Genomic DNA, 23,478 nt, shown 5'->3' with positions numbered 1-23,478 from the left:
TGAAACTATAATAAACCATTAAAAAAAATTGAGTACATTAATAACAAAGAATTAAAGAAAAAATAGTATGGGATAGTTTATAAAAATTGAGTTATAATTATTATACAAGATGATTAATTATAAAAATAAAATTATATAAAAAACTCTAGATTTTCTTTGGCTTCAAAATAATAGGAGTCCTAACAACATGTTCAGCATCAGACCAAACTAAACTTCCAAAAATGTAATCAAAAGAAAAAAGATTGAGATTAGGTATTAAAGTAAGTTTAAATGGTAATTGTTGATTGTGTTCAGAAAATACTAGTGTGTTAGGCTCCACAATGATTGAAACTCCATGTGGGGCCTCATGCGAGGCAAGTAAGTGCTTGGTTGTCCAGTATTTTTCAACTTGTGATTGATAATGGTGTTTCTAGGAAACTCAGGAACATATATGGAGGGATAATTTGCATCTAATGCGCTGAAATCACGAGGACAATCATATGAATGTTGCTTACTCAGATTTTCCAATACTGTGTTGTTTTGATTAATTGCACAAAGGAGATTAAGATAATCAAATTCATTCATGTCATAAACTAAACCAGGATCCATCGCTAGATTAGGTCGTATGTGACCCGAACCATATGCCAAATGACTCGCTTCACTCACTCCATCATTATCACGTATCGGCATTCCCTTCTTGTCTAAGGGGCTTGCTGCAAATTATATGTTAAACATTAACTCATCTAATTAGTTTTAAAAATATACCCCCCACATGCCTACATTTTTCGTTTTAATCAGTCCTATAAAATTCGATACATTTCTATTGTTGGGTATGACTCACAATCTTTTTTATTTGTCATCCACACATTTAGTATGGGGCATGACCATCGATTAGCATGGCTATCGCCCCAAGCGCTAAATATTTTAGAGTTCAAAAAATTTATTTCACTTACGAGGTTGATATTATCATGATTTAATTTCAGATTTAATTTACGTTTTTGACTAAATAATATGAGTTATTAGTTTTCTTTATAAAGTAGTTCAAATATGAATAATAAAAAACAAAATGAGTATAATATTATTTGATACACCTTAATCTTTTAGGAGCCATTTTTATTTTTTGCTCAAGAGCCCAAAATTGAACGAGGCATGTGTTGACCAATTGTCTTTTTGTTGGCTTTATAGTTATTTTTGGTTCTTTTGTAGGTTAAACAACCAATAAAAGTATTTGGTAAATGACTTTTAAGTTAGCAGAATTGTTGGCTTTTATGCCAAAGCAAAAGAGCTACTCTTTGTAGTTTTTTTTATTGACTTTTGTCCTTTGATTTAGCCTACTTTTATTAATAAACAACCAACAACTAAAATATAATTTTAGTCAAAAAGATCTTTATAATAGATGGATTAAACATATGGCTTATCAATCAATACCTTCACTTGATCAAATAAGCCAATAGATTCAGCCAACAACTTCAACTAATATGCAATTTTTAAACATGTCATTTATCTATTTATCTTATCGACACATTTCCTCCAGTTCCCTACGTATCAAAATTTTTTTCCCTTTATGTTTTTTTTTTATATCTTTTTCTTAATTTACTCAAAATTTTTCCTTAGATTCTGCTACAGACTTCAGAAGTAATACAAAGTGTACCTATAGTCATCAAAGAGGATTGAATAGCGGCTGTTGACCAATCAGGGTGTATCGTTTTTAAAAGAGCCGCAACACCACTGACATGTGGGGTTGCCATTGATAATTCGGACATCAGCACAAATGGATTTTCCTTTTTTTTTTCTAAGGATTTAGGAGTAGCTGCTAGGATATCTACACCTGGAGCTGTTACATTAGGCTGCATGGATTTGAGAAACAAAACTATTATGCATAAGTTTATTAAGATAATTAAAAAGATTTTTAAAATTTCAGTGAGAAAAACTTCGATAACTGATCAATACGAACCTTTAAAACACCATAATTCAAAATCAGTGAATGAGGACCCCTTGATGAGAAATCAGCCATGATAGGAGCAGACTTTATACCTAATGAAGTTATTGCTTCACCAAAGGATACAATTGGTGTCCTAATAACATAATAAAAATTATAAAAAAAATTATAATATAAGTAGCTATGAATACAGGTTTGTGACCTTTTTGTAAGGTCATAGGTAATCAAAGAACTTACCTGGTAGAGTTGATATAAGAAAAAAGAGTTTGACCATCATTGTAGCTAATCAAAGCAGTAGAGACGACACGGGGTACATTTTGGAAAATTTCAGATCCTACTTTCTCGTCCTTAACAAAGATAAGTCCAATACCTCCAGCTTTTCTAAATACTAATACTTGTTATAGTTTGAACGTCAGTTGTTCCATTATAACCACATACTACTATCTTTTCGACCACTTTGTTGGCATCTAAAGATCCATCTTGACAATGTAACTTGAATTATACATGTTAATTAATTTACTTTATATTGGAAAAGGCCATACATTTAATTGTTACAATATGAGCAATTTGCGCAACTCACACGTCATTGATATTAGCTCTTGAAACGCGTGCTTCCATACTAGTTATCAATGGATAAAACTTTTTTGAATCAAGAACTTATAGATCAAAGATGCCTGCAAAGATTTACACTACATACATTTAATCATTAATGAACATATTATATTATTTTTATTATTATGATTATGATTATTATTATTATTACTTTAATGGTTATATTGTTCCCAAGTAAGAGATTGGAAAAGAACTCTCTATCAATTGTACTGGCAGCAACTGTTACCACCTATGGGTAGACGTTCGCAACAGTCCCAAGAGCAGGTCCTGAGTTTCCAGCTGCCGCAATAGTAAGGATACTATTTTTCATAGCATGAAAACTACCTACGGCAATAGAATCCAGAAACCCTTGTTCTGCACTACCCATAGAAAGATTGATAATGTCAACATTATCATCAATGGCAGCTTCAAAAGCAGCTAATACATCCATGTCGCTAGCAGCTTCTGACCAATGAACCTTGTAAGCAACAAGTCGTGCTTTGGGTGCCAGTCCCATGGCAGTTCCATTTGCTAGCCCATTCAAGCTCGCTTCGCTAACAAAACTCCATCCTGCCATTGATAAAGTGTGACTACCATGACCTTCCTTATCTCTAGGGCTTAGTGTTTCGTTGAACGTCATATTGTATAACTTGGCTTCTTCCAACAAACCTTTGTAGAAGTATCGTGCCCCTATAAGCTTTCTGATCAACATACATAAATTATACTTCAACAAATAATACATACCTATATATTCACTTAATATTAGTAAATTTAAATATTACAAGATTGGGATAGGAAAGAGGTTGGTTAGAATGGAACCACGTGGTGTACTCTTATGTGGGAAAGTCCAACTGAGACAAGACTCGATTCTCTAATTATCAATTATCAATTATTCTAAAATTTATATTGAAGAATACATTATAAATTAAGTATTTACCTATTGCACTTGAACGTTGGATCATGCTCATTCGCACAAATTCCTTTGAACTTTTTTGGAATAGGCCCCAAACTTTCGTCTAAAAAGCTCTTATGGTTTGAATGCACACCTAAACATACATAAATGTATCTAATTAATTAATATGAACCTTCACATCATCATCTTGATTTGCATAGCTTTTTGTGTAGTTTAAAAAGAAAATAAAATTATGTAAAGGATCGAAATTCAAATTAATCATTTCGAAGAGATGATTAGGGTTTTAAATTACTTAAATTTAATTCGATTCAACCTTCTCATTTTATACACTTCCCTCTCTTGTGTGGTTATTTACTAATATAAATTAATATTTATAAAATGAATATATATTTACCGCTATCAATGTTTGCATATGAAGCTACATTCCAAATAGAACCATTGACGTGGAAATCCTCATCATGCTTCTCATGTAATCCTAAGAAATCGAACGAATAAGTTGTAGCAAGTTTTAGTATTCGACTCTCAATAATTGATACAACTTCTGGATGCACTTTAAAAAAATACCACCAATAGTATACTTAGTAAATCAAAGTTCGATGCTTAATTAATACTTCTTTTATACTGGAATAAATAAAAAAAATTGCATACAAAGGTATTTAAGCTCATATGATAATAAATTCATTTATAAAGATGGATGATCTTACTCGCAAGCTTACGAGCCTCCTCTTCATGTAAAGTCGCCGCAAAACAATTAAAATATTTATTGAAGAGTAGACAATCTTTAACGGATCATAATTGCTTTCGAGTACATGCATCAATATATAAATATTCATTAAAAGAAATTAAATTATATTATATTAAATATAATGTAGGAGCAATTTTCATCTTTAATATCCTCTGGACTAGCCGATAAATGAGATCCCATATAAATTATGTAGTTCTACATACATATAAAAATGTCAAATAAATACTTAACTTAATTAATTTTGATTATAATATTTATCACCTTGGGAACAACAAAAGTAGGTACATTTTGCATTGACAAAACAAAGATGATGACATGAAAAGATAAACGCATTAAAGTCGACATTGTCTAAAATTTATAAATCTATTATTGTTAGCAATTTATGGTTTTAAGCTTCCCCTTCAAAATCTTTTCTTCAAAATTATACTATATATTTATACTTGTAACATTTTGAATTCAAATAATAAATTAGGATTCACAAGTATTTTAATTTCTTACTTTATACCTTAAATAATTTTTCAATGAGGAATATTATATTTAGCCAATTCATCTAAATTAACTTATTTCCTATTTTCATGTTGGATAGGTTATTTTTACATTTTTTCCTCTTTTAGATTTTGGTTAAGACTTATTCATATCCCTTATTATTCATATAGTTTAAATTAAGACTTTTTTTAAGTCTAATAACAACAAAAAGGAGAGGAAGAGATACTTTCATCAGTTCCATACATAACCAATTGCTGCACGTCTTTTATCTCTATCAATCAATTATTGATCATCTTATTAAAAATAATACCTTAACAACTAGATTGTTTCTACCTTCTTTTAATGATAATTAAAACATATAAACAATAAATATGTATTTCAACCTAATATAATTGAATATTGAAAAAGAATTAGATTCAGTTTTTTAAGTTATTATTACTTTTTTATATATAGTTTAATAATAGTATTTGTATAGTTATTACTTTTTAATAACGTAAATCAAAGTCAACCAATATCTAAGACCAAGAAAAAAAATTCAAGGTAGGAAAAATCATTTATCTATTTATAATAAATAAAATTTACTAATACAAAACCCATCTAGAGACAAGAGTAACCTTTCCAACAAAATTGGACCTATGATGAGAGTATTTCTAGAAAAAATAATTTAGATAAGCTAATTTTTTTAAAAAAAAGCACGAAATAAAACGAAAATAAATTTATTTCTAAAAATAAGCATTTAATTTTCACACCTGAGGTTTGGTTATATTCGCAGTTAGTAATGCGAATATGTGCTTAATTTTTTAAAAAGGCAAAGAAAATGTTCGCAGTTAGTAACTGCGAACACCGTCGAGCATAATGGGCCTGTTAGTGATTGCGAACAGGGTCAATAACGTAAACAACCTTGTTCGCAGTTACTAACTGTGAATAGCTTCTTTGTCTTTTTAAAAAATTAAACACCTGTTCGAAGTTACAAACTGCAAACAGAACCAAACCTCAGCTTTGGAAATTAGAAGCTTACTTTTGGAAATAAGTTGATTTGCGTCTTATTTCGTGCTTTTTATTATAAACTAGCTTATTTATTCCAATTTTTCGTATTTTTATATTGACCAAATGTACACTTACAGTTTAAAGTGAACACTTTTAACGTTAAAGTAATTACTTACGATCTTAAAGTGACCAATTATATTAATCCCTTATTATAGTCTTAAAGTGATCACATATATTCTTATAAATTGATCAATTACATTTTAAGATGATTATTTTTTATATTTTAAAGCTATTACTTATAGCATTAAAGTGATTACTACAATCTTAAAGCAATCAATTATAAAAGTGAACTTATTGTATGAGCATGTCTCAAAGTGAGATTATCTCATACAAAACTTACTGATAGGGTGCCAAAATGTGCGGGTGGATGCGATATGCCCTCTCCATATCAATATCCACCTAAAATTTTCATAGTCACCACCTAGCTAACAACTATGGCGGGTAACATTTCCATACCCACGTCTGCCCAGCTGGATATGCATTCACACCTAGGGATGGGCATAGGCCGGATTAGGGTCGAGTCCAGCTAACCCAGATCCATAGGGTCTGAAAAATTTAGACCCGGACCTAGACCCTTAGGGTTAGGCAGGTCTAGGGTCTATCGGGTTTAGGGTCTGGATTTGTGTCCAAAATATTTTTTACATGAGTTTTTTTCAAAAATATTTTAAATAATTTTCTTCCATTCGTATATTTAAAGATTTTCAACTAACAAGGATCTTCTAATACCTTATACTAATTGAACGACTAGATATATGAAGATCTAATATGCATGTTCTTAAAACGAAATATTTATCAAGTCATTTGATTTTAAAGTATAGATACAATGACCGCATTTCAAATTACATGCACCGAAAAAGTTCCAAATCAAATAATGTTCCAAAATATAACAAAGGTCCAAATCAAACAATTAAATACACATGATAACTAATATATATAATTTTGAAAAAAAAGATGTAAATGGGTTCATGGATCAGATCTGGGTCGAATTTGGATCTCAAATGTGTGGACTCACACCCGAAGGTCATGGATCCAAATCCGACCCGAACCCATAGGGTCCAAAAATAGGTGGATCTAGACCCTTAAATTAGGTTCGGGTCGGGTCTAGACCCTTAGGGTCCAAGATCCATGCACATCCCTATTCACACCTATCCCCACCCACTATGTCTGATTGGCCGTGTAAACCCATCATAAGTATACCCATCTTATATCTGCCTCACATTCATTCTAAGTTCGAGATATATACTTTATAAATCATTACAAATTTAATTATACATCTAATTTTATTTAAACCATACAATTTACTAAAATAAAATTAATATCCTTAATTATTTGTCAATAATTTTTAATTAAAATATACAAATTGATAAAAGTTAGTACATGGTAGATATTAGGGGGCCCAGGTGGGTATGCGGTGGGAAAGACCTCATACCCACCAGGCCACCACCCACGATTTACACATAGCAGGTATGACTTTGCATATGCTTATCCACCAACTATCCACTAAAATCATACCCATACTCGCCCTAATTAGAGCGGATACAGTGCAAATCGGTATAAAATTACCGCCTACCAGCCCTAGTTGCCGAAAACTTTTACATTGTGTCATTTTCTAGGTATTTGCAGAGCAATGACAAAAAATTATTCTAAATTTCATTTCAAAAAATACATAAATGTTATTGTTGTTATTATTGTCGTTACATTAAAATTATACTAAATTTTTGCATACATACATCTTAGAACTATGTTGATTGGATCCTTAAAACACCAAGTATATGACTTAATCTCATGGTCATAAGTGTCCATGATATCACCTACACATATATAAAGACATTCAAGGTCTTAGATGAGGTTTAAGTGAAAAAAGAACAGAAGAAAAATATTGGAATTCCTCACCAAAAAATGTTTATCTCAAAATATGATTCCAACCTTAGATGATAATATTTTTAGCTCTGAAACGAAAGCTCTAATGGAAAATATGAATCTCAAAAAGGTTGTTTAAATGTGAGCGTAGATTATCACATAAAAATTTGAGGGGTATGTATGTATAGCAAATTTGGAGAAACAAGGTAGAAACAGTAGGATGTCAAGAACTGATATTGGCGAAATTTAGGAAGGGGTTGAAAGAATAGTGTTTTTGGCCAAGTAAGGTGTCCTTAGATTTCTTAAGAAGTTAGATAAATTCCCTAAGCAATAGATCTTAGAAATATGGACATTTGGATGCTTATTTGTGTCCTAAGGTTGAGACATGCAGGTTGGCAGAAATTCTGATGACCCATTGTAGAGAATGAAATGATTGCTCTTGTTATACTACAAGTTACCTCAATTTCAAGCTTGATTATCCTTAATAACACTTAAAACTATGACATATAAAGAATTGGGAGCATAAAATGACCATTTAATATTTTAAAGTGATTTTATGAAGTGACTTTAGATTTTGAACCAATTTCTGAAATCATAGTTTTTATGAAGTAATATAGTTTCTTTGAAAACAAAATCAACTCATAACCAAAACTTGTTTTTAAATTACTAAGAAATACTATTAAAAGAACTATAAAATGACAAATGGCAGTTCTTTAGAGTTTTACCAAATGTTATGATTTTATAGGATTTTATTTGATTGCATGGCACAAAATTATCCAGTTGGCAAATTTCTTGTATAAAAAATGATAAATTAAAAATAAAACGTAAGTTGTAATATTTTAAGATATCTTATAACTACTAAACATTAACTTTTGATTGAACTTTAAAATAGATGTCTATTATTTATTTTAGAAGATATCTTAATTGTAAGTATTGATTGGTTGTTACTATGCAATTTCTGGACTAGAATCAAGTGCATGATATTATCAGGTATATTTAGCTAAATTAGCAATAAATAAGACATAATTAAATCAATTGTAACACAATTTTAGCCACTAATACACTGACTTGTAAATTGGTCAATATATATAGGTAAATTTTTGAAATATAACAAAAAATCTAATCGATAAATTAATAATATAATTTTCTTCAAAATTAGCTACATACATAAGGAAATTAAATCATGTACGCAAGATTTTAATGATAATTTGAAATTTCTCAAATCAATGAAATAATTGTCTTTTTAAAAGTAGAAATTTGTCAAAATAATTTAGTTAAGTATTCCATATACAGTTGTGAGATTCCAGTAAATAATCATATGTAATTCTTAGACATTAGTTACCATGAAATCATGATATATTAAGTATTCTATATACAATAGCAAACATTTTCAATTAAATTAAAATTTACTATCCGTGCATTGTACGAGTTTCTATACTAGTAACTGTAATCTTACAATCTATTAGTTTTGATGTATAATAATAGGTGGCAAACTTAGGATGATTGTGCCATTCATCATTTTTTAATTAAATTAAAAATATTTACATAGCAATTCTGTAATCAAGGAAATAGTTAAAGAGATCAATTATATATTTACATAATATAATTATATCCATTTATAATATTGAACCTTAAAGTAAATATGAAAATAAATAAATTGTTATTTTACAATCAATCAATCACAATGTGTCAACTACCATAAGTATGACAATTCTTTTTATACACAATTATTGAATTTCTTTTTCAATTACAATTTTAGGAAAAATTTTATAATTATTATAATTAATCTGCATTTAAGGAAAAAGTTAAGTATTATTACATTTAATTAACAAAATAAGAATCTTGAAGAGTTTAATTGTTTCATAATAACATTTTATATGTAAGTAAGGAAGTATTTTAAAAATATATTAACTTATCTTATTAAATAATGTTTGAATTAGTTTAAACTTAAAACCAAATAAATTAATTTGAGTCGACTAAAAATATGCTTAATTCATTCATGAATAGTTAGTTTATTTTATTTAATGGAAGATACCATCAAAAATATATTTTAGTATAATTTTAGAGTTAAATTAGATTAAAATATATAGCATTTATATACTTTTCTTAAACAAAAGATATATTTTTCTTGCATCATTCTTTGAAAATTTTGTTATATATATTCAAACTAAACTCCGTGCATTGCACGAGATTCTAAACTAGTATCACTATAATAGCTATTTTTATAATATTTTATGATTAGGCAAATATATTTTCTTTTAGATTCAAATATAAATCATTTTATTAAGTACATAAGATAAATTTTTGTCAAAATAGTTTGTGAAAATCTTTTGCAATTACTATAAAGTTTTATATTAATAAACTTAATGAATATGCTTATCAAACCAACAAATTTTAAAAGGAAATATACCTTAAGTAAATTCAATTAACCTTTAAAAAACAAAATGCATTAAAATTTTTACTCAATATGATACCAACCTTTCACAAAAGAAGACTTAGTTTATTATTTAAACTTAAAAGTTAAAAAAATGACTCACGTTATTTTTGGCACTTAAGAATAAATATTTAGAGAGGTAGATTATGATGAGCTTAATTAAAAATAGGGTTGTTACAGTATCGGTGACCTGAACCGACGGCAAGGCCCACGTTACCTCTGACAACAGTAGTGTGCATGAATATAACACCCCGGCCCCTCGGACCGCTGGTGACTACTCATGGAGACTGTAGACTAGCCCCACAAACCAACACAAGTCTTTCCAGCGCACTTTGGTCTCACTCGTGCGCACCCAGGAAAACTTCTCAGGATGTCACCTATCCTAAGATTGCTCCCCACCATGCACGCTTAACTGTGGAGTTCTTAGCAAATGGGCTCCCTAGAAAAGAAGATGCACCTTGTTGATATGAGTAGTCTATTAATCATTTTTCAAGCTAAATACGAGTTATTACACTCACCCCCTCTTAGGAATACAACGTCCTCGTTTGACCGTAATTTCAGGATCTTTTTCCCGCTAGGTGCACTGAACACACAATCAGCCACGGTCGCAGGGTTGCTCTGATACCAATTGTAACATCCCTAATTTCGATAAATTTTAAATATTATTTATAAAAAGACGTAAATATCATTATTAGTAGCGAAAAGTAAATACAAGGTGTTCGCCACACTCGAAGAGTGTAAGGCGTTAAAACTTCAACCTTAAAACGTTTAATCTAACATAATTAAGATGTATTATTCTTATATAAAATAAAAGAAATATGTCTTATTTTTTTCGCTTGATCTACATCGATAATTTTTTTTTATTTCTTAAATATAAAAGTATTTTACGATTTTGTACATTTTCAATATTATTTTAAAGTCAAACGTTTTTTTTTCAAAGTATAAATTGTTTGACACGTTAGAGTAACAATTTACTGAGTTGTGGCTCATGTTTAGTGTTTTGTTTTCCACAGGTAAGGGCGACATTTTTGATGTGTCTAATGCATGATGGATGGGCGATGTAGATCAAGCGAAAACAATATATAAGACATATTTCTTTTATTTTATATAAGAATAATACATCTTAATTATGTTAGATTAAACATTTTAAGGTTGAAGTTTTGATTCCTTACACTCTTCAAGTGTGGCGAACACCTCGTATTTACTTTCCGCTACTGAATAATAATATTTATGTCTTTTTATAAATAATATTTTAAAATTATCAAAATTAGGGGTGTTACAGTGAATCTATAGGTGGAGGCGTTTTTCCTACTCTGTGAGTGATGACTTGAGCTAGCTAACACATCCTACAACTATCAATCCAAATCCTATAATTGATTATGACCCTACAGAGCAAGTAGGTAATCCCATGGTTGTTGCCACTAAAGATATTGTACTTCCTCCTCCTCGGACTACTCCTGTCCTATCTTAAGCATCTGGAGAGAATTCCGAATAATAGGTAATCCCTGATTCTTTAAATTATATTTATAATGATGTTGCTAGTGTTGAGTCACCTCGCAGATATGAGTTAACCCCAAGGAGTAGGAGGGGAATTACAACAAGGGGATATGATCCTGAGTTTGAAGCATAGCGGTCTCGATAACCCATCAATCAAGGTAATGTTGATATCCTATCCCAGACAGTTGTTGCTTTTAATACCTCTCTATATTCAAATTACATACCCGAAACACTAAAAAAACACTCCAGAATCCGAAATGGCAAAGGGCTATGGAAGATGAAATAGCAGCCCTCAAAAAGATTAACACATGGAAGAAAACAATAGGTTGTAAGTGGGTGTTCTTGATCAAATACCATGTTGACGGGACCATTAAGAGATACAAAGCCCGACTTGTGGCTAAGGGTATACTCAGACATATGGGGTAGACTACTTAGAAATCTTTTCTTCGGTTGCCAAGATTGATACAATCAGAGTCTTATTCTCAGTAGCAGCAAACATAGATTGGCCATTGTACCAGTTTGATGCGAAAAATGCCTTCCTCCATGGTGAAATTGAAAAAGAAGAAGAAGAAGAAGTCTATATAAAAGCACCACCAGGGTTCTCAGATGAGTATTGATCAAGAGAGGGTTGTAGATCAAGAAAGCATTATAAGACTTGAAATAATCTCCGTAAGCATGGTTTGGTAGGTTTACTACAACAATGAAGAAATTTGGTTACGAGCAAAGTAACTCTGATCACACCTTGTTCCTGAAGAAAGAGAAATGACGGATTACTTGCTTGATAATCTATCTTGACGACATGGTCATCACTGGGAACAATGAAGAAGAGATTCGTGACCTGAAGAAGAAGAAGTTGTTTATGGAATTTGAAATGAAAGACCTAAGAAACCTGAAATATATCCTTGGGATTGAAATTCTAAGGTGGAGACAGGGTATCTTCATCAATCAGAAAAATTATATACTTGATCTCCTAGTAGAAACTAGAATGCTTGATTGTAAACCAACTGAAATTCCAATTATAGCCAACCATGGGCTCTAGACAGGGCAAGGTGGAGAATTAGACAATAAAGAACAGTATTAGAAGTTGGTGGGAAAACTCATCCACCTATCCGACTAGACCCGATATTTCATATGCTGTTGGGGTAGTTAGTAGGTTCATACATCTCCCACAATTACCACACATGGATGCAGTAATCAGGATTCTTAGATATTTGAAGGGCACTAGTAGCAAAGGGGAATTCTTTGAAAAAAATGACCACCTAGATCTCATGGCTTACACAGACGCAGATTGGGTAGATGATTAAGATAGTAGGAAATCTACTTCAGGATACTTTACCTTGGTAGGAGAAAATTTGGTCACTTGGAGAAGTAAGAAACAGAAGGTAGTAGCTTTATCAAGTGCCGAGACAAAGTTTAGGGGAATAGCCAAAGGAATAACAGAGATGTTGTGGCTCAAGAAACTCTTGGGTGAATTGAACTTCCAACAAAAGGAAGCTTGCAAATTATTCTGTGATAATCAAGCAGCCATCAGCATCCCAGGTAAACTTGTTCAACATGATCGAATGAACCATGTAGAGATAGACAGACATTTCATAAAGGAGAAACTTGAGAAGCAAGTCATCAGTCTTCCGTTTTTCGATCCAAAGATCAACTAGCTGATAACCTCACAAAAGCAGTCACAACTGAAGCATTTGAAGATACCTTATCCAAGTTAGGTATCAGTGATCTGACGACCTAACTTGAGGGGGTGTAGGAAAGGGAATATTTGAGTATATTTCCTTAGTATTATTTAGGAAACCTTTTTATTGTGTAATTATTATCTTCCTAGTTTAGCTTATCTATTCTTGTATAAATGGAGGTTATAATTATCACATAATTCAATAAAACCAAGTATTCAAAACCCAAATCCTACTCTTTATTTTATTTCCGCATTATTAATTTCTTCATGAGTTGGCAACCCATTATGTACCTTATGCAGGAAAATAAGTTAATTGCTTGAAACCTTTCATGGTGTTCAACTTATAATGAAGACCATTGTAGAAAGTGAGACATTGATCTTGAGAACACTTGCTTGAGGATTCAACTACAAGAATGAAGATGGTGAATGTTGATTTAAAGAAAGAAGACAGGGGCAAATAACTAATTTCATAACTTAACGATAAAAACTTATGATTTTGAGTAATAATGTTACGGTAACTTTAACTAATTTCACAACTTAACGAAAAAATTTAACGAAATAACCAAAATTTTCACATCAACTGTCACTGTGGCTCAAAGTTACGATATGATTAAAAATATTATACGAGAAACTGGCACTTGAAAAATATAAATCAAAGCAGTATATCTATATTGAAGGTTGTGTATTTTTATGATTTAAAAAGACAACATTAATTGCAATAATTTAATTAATGTGCTTAAGTTATTATTATAATTTTTTTTATACTATTTATAATTTTCAAAATTTAATCTAGTTTCCTATATGTAAATTATATATGTTTATGGTTAGCTAAGAAAAATATATATAATATTTAAAATGATACCCAATAACCTTTACATAAAATAACAAATAATCTTACAAAAAATTTTATAAATGATATAATTAAATCAAAAATATGCTTTCGATCTCTGTGCAAGGCAAGTATCTATCTAGTAATTTAATACTTCAATAAAAAAACCCATACGCAATTACACTCAACATTTAAGGCAATCAATAATAACCCATCATATTTGAACAAACCGTTTTTAAATTTATCATTAGTTTAGACAATAAAAATAATAACTATTTAAAATTTTATTTAGAATATTCTCTAAAATGTTATTATATTTACCTATTTTTATAGGTATATTCTATTTAATTCAACATAATTGTCAAATATATTATCTAAATCTATGCACTAAATCCATAGATTAGAAAAATGGTAGAAAAAACTACACCCAAGTGAATATCAATAAGAGAAAATTTAGTGGAATATTTCATTCAGTTAAAATAATTGCTACAAATGTGACATTCTCAATAATCATTGTTGTATAAATAATTTTTCTATTAAGTCAAAAATGCATTAGTATCAATAAATATTTTTTTATGCTTAACGAATTTTATTGACATTATTTGACCCATTTTCATAATATTTTTAGTTGGTCTATTTTGTCAACTTGTACGATAACTATTGAAAGATTTAGGATGAGTTTTATGTGAATGGGATTTAAGCTAATTATGTAATTAGTTATTTTAGTGTATTTGTGTGATTTTTATTTTTGAATATGATACACTACTTTTACTTTTTTATTATTTTTCTCATTAGTATTGCACTATTTTAACCCATTATATTAAACTTCTTATGGGCATTTATATTCGTAGTCACCTTTTAATTGTGTCGCCATCGTTTTTCATTAAATTTTCCATTTTGCCTCTATTTCCTTTCTCTCTGATCTCTCACTAACTTCTCTCTAAAATAAACTTTATCAACTCAATTTCAACATTGAAACAACATGGATGATGAATTCAACCCCAAAAATTTTGAGGTAAGTAACAATACTCAAGATTGTCACTTTAATACAAAATTCAAATCGCACAAACGTGCGAGTTGACATGCCAAATCGTACTTTTGTCCACCTTGTTATTTTTAAATAATTTTTTTTTATTTATAGCTGTTATTTATTTTTTAAATATAAGCAAGATATCTTGGAAGATTTAGGTGGTGAAAAAGTAAATTATTCATCAAAATTTATTAAGGATAGACAATTTGGATAAAGAGAAGAATTGCAAGCTTAGGCTGGCGAGATAGCTATTACTATTAGTTGTCATTTTACTCGTGCGTCTTAACGGAAAAGGAAGGCTCATTAGGCAATGAGTATGTCATCGATATGGAAAGTTTAGACGACAGTTGCATGACTTACATCATGCAGCTCGTCCATGATCAAGAACTAGGGCATGTGGTTGTTCATTTATGATTATTGAATATTGTCATAAGCCTAGAGAAAGACTATGAAAGGTGAGAGTGTGTCCTAGTGATATACAAACATCGCTTCTTTGTATATAGGGATGGTCGTGTTAAAGCAACCAAACTATTAACTAAACTATTAACTGACATTCGAGATCATATCAAATAACTTAGTGCTATCAGTACGCAACTTGCTTTCATTATGAACTCTATCAGTCAGAATTATCCTGGTATTTATGCTAGCATGAATCATATATAAAACCTCAAGAAAGCTATTAGAAATGATGAAATGGGTGGTAGATCTCCTATATAACAATGTTTGTATTAGGCAATTGAGCTTAGTTACGGGGTTTAGATGGATATAGATGCCGACAAACAATTGACTATAGGTTACTAATGACAAACCCTACATCTATTCATTTTTTGCGTACATGGCCTAATATTATCTTGATCGAAACCACATGCAAAACAACAAAAAAAAAGTGGCGAAGATTGTTAGTATGATGCCAAAATATCACAACTTCTTTGTAGCTTTCTGTTTGATGAGGGATGAGGCTATAGTTTTCTATAGTCGGGTGGTGAAAAGGTTTAGAGATTTACTAGGGGGTGTTCAAGCTCATAATGTAATTGTGACTCAATTTGATAAGGGTTTATCTTCAGCTATCTGTGATGAATTTTTAGATAATTTTCAATCTCCACCAAACATTTGTTACTTCAATGAATGTATTGAACAAATGTTTTTATTCTATAAATATAAGTGTTAGACATTTGTTACTTCATTTTTTAGGTAATTCTCAATTCTTGAAAATTAGTAATTTTTAATCCTCGACCCGTGCAGGGACTCAAACCTGATCCAAATCTGGAAAGATTTGACTCGGAACCAGCTCGATTGAAAACAAATCGATCTTGAATTGACCCTAATGATTACCGAGTTTTGGGCAACTGCACCTCTGACCTACCCCAAGAATAACCTCGTAAGAACCATCTACATCCTACCACTTGAGCAAGATAGAACCATTGCTTTTATGTTGCCCATTAATATTCAATCTCCAAAATATAATGTTGTTTCTCTTTTTATTTTGTTGGGTTTAAAACAAATAATACAAATTTTCTATCTTTTTACCAACTTTTACCTTAAAAACACATATGTAAATTTATATCTTGCCATTCCAGATTCTTTTCTTCAAAATTTTTTCTTTCAATTTTTCAAAAATAAGTTGTTTTCTTATTCGATGTTATTTTTTTAATATTGTTTTCTCTAATTATTTTGTTTTTTTAATTATTTATCAGAACAAAAACCAATACAAATAACTCTGAGTGACCATATCCAAGTTATACTAGCATAGTATAACTCGGATTTGGTCTTCTAGAGTGGTTTGTATTGGTTTTTGTTTTAATAAATAATAAAATATTTATTATTTAGTTATTTAATTATTTGTCAAGCCAACAACCAAATAAAAAATACTCATTGTGATGACATTCATTATACCAAAAAGATATGATATCATGCAATATCAAAATTACATATACTATTGGGAAAAGAGCTTTGAAATTTTTGGGAATTTCCTAAGACAAAGAATTCCTAATTCAAACATTCAACGTTAATACTTATTTTGTTTTATTTTACCTTTCCTATATTTGATTTTTTTATATGCAATTTAATGTGTTATTTTAATCAATTCAATATATATTAAATTGTGCACATTAAAAAATTATTTTAGTGAATATTAGGAAAGTATCGATTAGACGATTTAAACAAAATCTCACTTAGCTTGACTATATATTTTCTTACATATTAGCCCCGATACATAAAATAAATTTGAACGATCAAAATAAAAGAAGTAGTAAGTAAAGTGAGCAAAGTAATATGATTGTTCAATGTTTTTGATTTTAGTGATTTTCTATAGTTTCATAAAATTTCTCCAATAATGAATTTAAATTTATTAAGCATATTATTTAATTTCCCCTCACCATAATTTGTTCTTTAATCTCCCTTTAAAAAAGTGAAAAATACTTAAAAACCAAACATGTCATTATAGTCTACCGCATTAGCCACATCCTCTGCCATCTCCCCCATCAACAATCCTCCTAACAATCCGGCCCCAACGCCGATTCCCGTCGCTGTCACAAGGCCGACTTTACTCTTTTTTGGTTTGTGTCCGACCCGTTGTTGCATGTAATAAGGTGGTGCTTGTCTTACGTACCCATATCCACCTTGATACCCATTTCCATATAGACATCCTATTAGGGGATTAGGGTACGTCGATTGCATGCATGGGTTAATATACCCATGTCCATGTCCATGTCCATGTCCATGTCCATGTCCGTATCCATAACTTTGAGGTACCATAATGCTATTGTGATGTGAGGTCCCACTTATACTAGGATCTCCAAGTAGATCCATTGGTCTAAATGATAGGTTATACCCATAGCTTGGTGTATTTGAACCTAGAACCGGGTATGCTATAATCGGCTCATCAAGTCTTTGTTCAATGCTTTGAATAAATTTGTCACCTAATTTAAATGAAAACTCTAATTGACCCTTAAATTTTCCACTTAGAGTTTGAACTTGATAAACCACCTGCCTATGCTTGTCATTCTCAATAATCTCAACATCAAAAAGCTCTTTTAAGGGTACATAAACCCGACCTATTTCCTTATCTCCAAGAGTCCGGTTCGACATAATTTGGAAAACTAAACCAAGCCGATTCAATCGGGCAGCTGATTCATCAAATGTAAATTTCATCTCTTGATTCCACGTTGGGTTGGTACCACCATCTTTATCAATTAGAGTCCTTTGCATGGATCGTGGGTCCCCCGAAATCGACCCGATGACGTAAACATCCATTTTGGAAAAGACATTTACATCCTTCAATTCCTTAGCACAAAGTAACTTCACCTCAATGGGTCTATGCTCCATTTTGTTTAGGTTTAATTAAGTTTTATCAAATGGTTTCCCCACCTTATGTGAGGAAATGGAGATTAATTTGTGGAGAAAATATGATGGGAGAGAATCATTGAAGATTTAGGAGAGAGAAAAAAAAATACAAGCATGTTTATGTAATTAGAGAATGCTTGGCTTAGAGGAAATTATGGTAAACAATAAGGATATATAAGTGGTGAGATCTAATTATAAGAGTAATGTTAAAAGGGTAGGGTAGCTTTATTTAGAGGTTCCAAATGAATAGGAGCCTTGTTAGTTGTATTTCCCTAAAATACTTTCATGCTTTATAGATTTAAGTCTAGTAAGATCATATAATTTAAATATTTAAATTTATTTTATTGCACATCATCTAGACTGACTTTAATTTTTTGGGTCTCGAGCTAAATTGATAATTAAAATCCTTTTTCATTTAGATTTTTCTATATATTTAGGTCTGATAGAATGTGTTTTTATATCCATTTATTAGATTTTTTTTTAGAATCATAGTAGATTAAACGGATATTTCATGATATACCACTGAGTTTCTTCGAAATTCACCATATACCACACAAAATGTTTTAATTCACCATATACCATTGAGTTTTCGTCCGTTAGCACAGAATACCGTTAATGACAACTGTCGTTAGTGTGCCGTTTGTGGTAAATTATTAATTCACCATATACCATTAATTTTATTTTTTTTGCGTCAAATACCATTTTTTGCGTCAAATCTGACGATAGCTGATATCCGTATGTATCAAGAAACGGCACACTAAAATTGCATTGGTAACAATAGCTATGCTATAGAAAAAGGCAGATACCCGAAGCTACTATATGAATGTTTCTAACTCATCATAACTCATCAAGGCACACGCAAATATACATGTTTGTGACATCGCGTGGCTAAAATAGGCTACGTTTATAAGCAAATTAAAAAGAAGACATCACTTCAAGCAGGGAAACCCCAGATAACTTAGTACTTTACAAGCAATAAAGATGATTACAAAAATTTAGTCTCTATGCCCAGCATATGAAACGCAAGTTTCAAGGTGTGCAACCATGGATGAGTTCGTCTACAGATCATGCCTATCCCTCACCAAATTCGAAAAACTAGTTCAGCCCACAAGTCATCAGAGAACATGCAGCATGCCTCTTTAGCCGCAAACTTAAAAGAGCCGTGACAAGCAGCTTTAAAGATTACAATCTTATTATTGATTAAGTTATCTTGATTAAGAATTTAAGATGAAGCATATTGACAAACGCTGCAACCATGGGCACATTAAGGATTACGGAACATGTGCTCTTCTGTAAAAATGGGCAGCAGATGTCATGTTTTATCAAGATATGAACCAAGATCAAAGCTCATTCAAGTCAATTGCTCGTAAAGCACTCATTTATCCTACAGAGATGCCCTATTATACTAAAAGCCTTATCAAAAAGATAGTAGAAGAAAGGAAAACAACAAAGAAATCAACCAAAATGGATCACGTTCAACCCCATCACAGACTCGTGTTCTGAAAATTCAGCAACTAGGTTTTCAGCTATCGTTAGATTTGACGCAAAAAATGGTATTTGACGCAAAAAAAATAAAATTAATGGTATATGGTGAATTAATAATTTACCACAAACGGCACACTAACGGCAGTTGCCATTAATGGTATTCTGTGCTAACGGACGAAAACTCAATGGTATATGGTGAATTAAAATATTTTCTGTGGTATATGGTGAATTTCAAAGAAACTCAGTGGTATATCATGAAATATCCGTAGATTAAATAATAATCTAAATTTGAAAATCAGGATTTTTGTATCTAAATTGGAGTAGCACCGTATTAGCAACATGCAAATACAATTCAACTAATCTCATGTTCTCAACCTCTCCAAATACAATTGCTTATAGCCTATAGCCTATAGCCTCTAGCCTGGAGCTTGGTGCCTGATGCTAGGTGCCAGGTGCTGGTTGTCAGGTGCTTGTTGCTTGTTGCCTAACCCTCTCAATTACCAACCCAACATTTTTGTACAATAATTTGTACAATTTTCAACTCATTCTCACTACTTAACAAGGCATATGTGCGCCAAATCTCTGCACACATTTAGGCCATAAAACGGCAGTTGTTACTTCATTGTTTCGATGCGCATTTGTCTCTGAGCACGAAAGGTGGGTCTTTGACAATTATATTGGTCGAACGTATTTCTGAAAAGTATGTTCAACATCAGCATTCCCTCATAGAGTATGGTAGGCACATACCCTTGCATGCTCTTGACATTAGTCACCACATCACGACACCTTGTCAAGAGGGTCATCAACTTCTATGAAATGTCTCAGGCAGGCTGTAGCAAGGCTTGATATTCTCACAATTGTGGAAGAGGAACTACCTTGGGATTATCATGCAAATTATTTCTTGGGGATAATTCTACCATATGATGAAATTGATGATTTACTGGGGCCCTAATAAACTGGGGAGGGGGGGAAGAAGGGGAGGTTGCAATGGATGTGAAGAAACGTTTAACCTTTGATTGTTACTAAAATCCATACCAATAGATAAAGACAGTGAAGTTGGTAAAGGACCTTCAAAGATGACAACATGGAATTCATAAACTCTATCTTTTGGCCTTGAAGACCTCCCCTAATTTATGTACTAACTTTGACCTCATCCATGTTAAATCTCACCTGAGCAGTTCTTGTAGTGCCTCCACCGTTGTTGGGCCCACTAGTCTCCTCGCCACCTAGGGGCTTCTTCAAACATGACTTCAACTGTGACGCGACCTGTTGTAGCATTGCAATCAGGGCAACAGGTCTTGACTCGGCTATTAAGGAATCTCGATTAGCTGCATACTCACTCTGTGGATCATCTGCCTTGCTGCTGTTAGCCTGCTGTTGAGATTCCAACGGCTTCAACAGAAACTTAACATTTAAAAATACAGATTTGCTACCTATGGCATAGCGATAAGCAACATTTGCATCTTGTTTATAAAGGAATGCAACTCGGCAGGTGTTTGTTGAGTAGAAAATTTGATATTGCTCTATGTCAGTTGGGTCGAATTGAGAAAATCTTACCTTAAGCTCCATCATGGATGAGAGAGAAGAGTTTTTAGTGTACTTCATAATCAAAAGTGTGGGCTCAACAACCCTAGGTGAACGATCCATTTTTCTCTCGCTCTACTCCGTTTTCATATGGTTTGGACGTGAACTTTGTGCCCTAGCCAATTTTGCTTTACCCTCCGACCATTGTTGGATTTCTGGATTTTTTAGTAGGGCCTTCTTTTCAGCACTCAAGGATTTAACATCTATTATTTTCTTAGCCCTCTTTGCGGCATTGGCCTTTCATAGGATCCTCTCCTCTGTCCGAGAGCCTCTGCAGTTTTAGAGAAGATATGTCTTTACTGCTCTCCATTGATTTGTCCACAGATTCAGAAGATTTGATGGCTCGAGCCTCACTAGTTTCAGATTTGAGAGATAAAGCAGTTGAGCTTTTCCGATAAACAAGAGATCGGAATTTCAGGAAAAAATTATGTGTATTACAGATTTATTCCTTTCTATACCATTGACAACATCCAGCGCAAGACCTCGTAAATCATACAACATATGTGATAACTCAGACTCGTTTGATAGGTCGTTTTACTACCAAAAATAATTCCTAATTCACCTAACTAGTATAGTTGGGAAAGTAGGGTCGAACCACTGAGGAAGGACAAATAAAGTCACAATTTGAACCAAGTTCACTATTACTAACGATCAAATGTTGGATTTTTGTTTATTTAAGTAGAACGCAAAAACAAGAGATGAAAAAAATTCAATAATTAAAAACCTAGGGCTAAAAGGATTCACTATGCATCGATCATGATTCATGAACAACAATTGGGATAGGAATGAATATAGGCAAAGGAAGATGTTGCTCTCGCAAACAAATTCGACAATCAAACAATAAAACAAGCTATCACGATTAAGGCTTAATTGTTCAAAGAAGGAAATCGTTCACTCAAACTTGCAACTCTCGCTTATAGAGTTGAGCGAATAAAACTTGCAAATTGGCCAAACATGCAATCAATCTAAAACCCATCAATTGAATCGCCTAGACAAACCAAACTTAAATCCTAAAATCAAACAAGAATCATGACCTTTTGCATAGTTTCACCAAACCCTAGAAATAAAACTACTCATTAAGCATATTAAAACTAACAAGGGATTCAACAATGAAATTCATGGAGAAAATCAAATTTAAATTTAATAGAGAAACAAGCATTCAAAGATAACAATGAATAACCAAGAACAAGAAATTAGAATTGAAATTAATACCTTCAATATAATTAAAATTACAATGTCGAAGCGTTGATTAACAATCTCTCAAGGCAAGTAATATGATAAATCCCTTTCAATACCAAACCCTCAAAACAGAGAAAAAGAAAAAGGAACAACATCTGTCCTTTTCTATTACATTCCCTAATGATAAAATATAAACCGTGCGAAAAACGGTTATTAAAGCAGGACCGGACCGGGTTTCTGGAAGACCGGACCGGGTCCGTATGCTGGGAGTTTTCAGAGAGCAGAAATCGCAGGACCCGACCGGGTTTAGGCAAGACCGGACCGGGTCCGTAAGCTGAGCATTCATGCAAGTGATTATTGACAGACCCGACCGAGTCCTGGGCTTGGAGGCTTACATTCCTATTTCTCAATTGAAATCGCTCGGGTATGAAAATACTCGCCCGGGCCCATCATCATGTGCTTATTTTTCTTCATTAGAACACGGCAAAAGTACAAACGAGACCCAATGGGACTAAAAGCATATCCGAATGGACCCGTGAGCTCACAAAAGTGCCGTAGTGCGGTCTCGAACTCTGCCAAATCTCGAAGCACGCATCCTAATGCTCAGAAGTGATCCGCTTCCAATACAAGAGTGGAGTAAAATGGCCTGAAATAATCAAAGACACACAAAAACTCTAACCAAGCGTAAAACCACATGGAAAATGCGAAATCACACATCAAAATGCCATAAAATGCAAGGGAAAGGAGCATAAAAATATAGTATAAAGTGCATACATCATCGTTGTCCAATGATAGCAACCCCACTCGAGGACCAGGATCAGTTGCTTCATTGTCCATTGTCCATTCGCTTACTTGAGACT

At 32.1% G+C, this 23,478-nt stretch overlaps 2 protein-coding genes and 1 pseudogene across 2 annotated transcripts; all 3 read right to left on the bottom strand.

Annotated features, from left to right (window-relative positions):
• Positions 1–300: 300 nt before the first annotated feature.
• LOC130818615 (subtilisin-like protease SBT5.4) lies at positions 301–6,901 on the bottom strand. Its single transcript, XM_057684779.1, has 9 exons — positions 6,846–6,901; positions 6,041–6,099; positions 3,817–3,972; positions 3,447–3,555; positions 2,772–3,210; positions 2,156–2,265; positions 1,934–2,054; positions 1,631–1,826; positions 301–692 (listed from the first exon to the last, which is right to left on the bottom strand). The coding sequence occupies exons 1-9, from the start codon at positions 6,899–6,901 to the stop codon at positions 301–303; spliced, it is 1,638 nt and encodes a 545-aa protein (XP_057540762.1).
• Positions 6,902–17,209: 10,308 nt separating this feature from the next.
• On the bottom strand, positions 17,210–18,443 carry LOC130817959 (protein SRC2-like). Its single transcript, XM_057683950.1, has one exon. It carries the CDS (start codon positions 18,350–18,352, stop codon positions 17,447–17,449), a length of 906 nt encoding a protein of 301 aa, XP_057539933.1. The 5' UTR covers positions 18,353–18,443; the 3' UTR covers positions 17,210–17,446.
• A 2,026-nt stretch (positions 18,444–20,469) lies between these two features.
• Positions 20,470–21,940, bottom strand: LOC130818614 (PWWP domain-containing protein 1-like; annotated as a pseudogene).
• Positions 21,941–23,478: the final 1,538 nt, after the last annotated feature.

The sequence above is a fragment of the Amaranthus tricolor genome, chromosome 7, assembly GCF_026212465.1.
Source record: "Amaranthus tricolor cultivar Red isolate AtriRed21 chromosome 7, ASM2621246v1, whole genome shotgun sequence".
Classification (NCBI taxonomy): domain Eukaryota; kingdom Viridiplantae; phylum Streptophyta; class Magnoliopsida; order Caryophyllales; family Amaranthaceae; genus Amaranthus; species Amaranthus tricolor.
This window is presented reverse-complemented; position numbering and strand designations above follow the sequence as displayed.

Bases quoted from the DNA above. Each gene is read 5' to 3' on its own strand.
- LOC130818615 (XM_057684779.1), bottom strand. From the start codon at position 6,901: ATGGGTATACTTATGATGGGTTTACACGGCCAATCAGACATAGTGGGT. The intron at 3,556-3,816 runs GTAAATATATAT...ATGTATGTTTAG, and splicing joins ATATGCAAACATTGATAGCG to GTGTGCATTCAAACCATAAG. The intron at 2,266-2,771 runs GTCTACCCATAG...ATCTTTGTTAAG, and splicing joins CTCTTGGGACTGTTGCGAAC to GACGAGAAAGTAGGATCTGA.
- LOC130817959 (XM_057683950.1), bottom strand. From the start codon at position 18,352: ATGGAGCATAGACCCATTGAGGTGAAGTTACTTTGTGCTAAGGAATTG.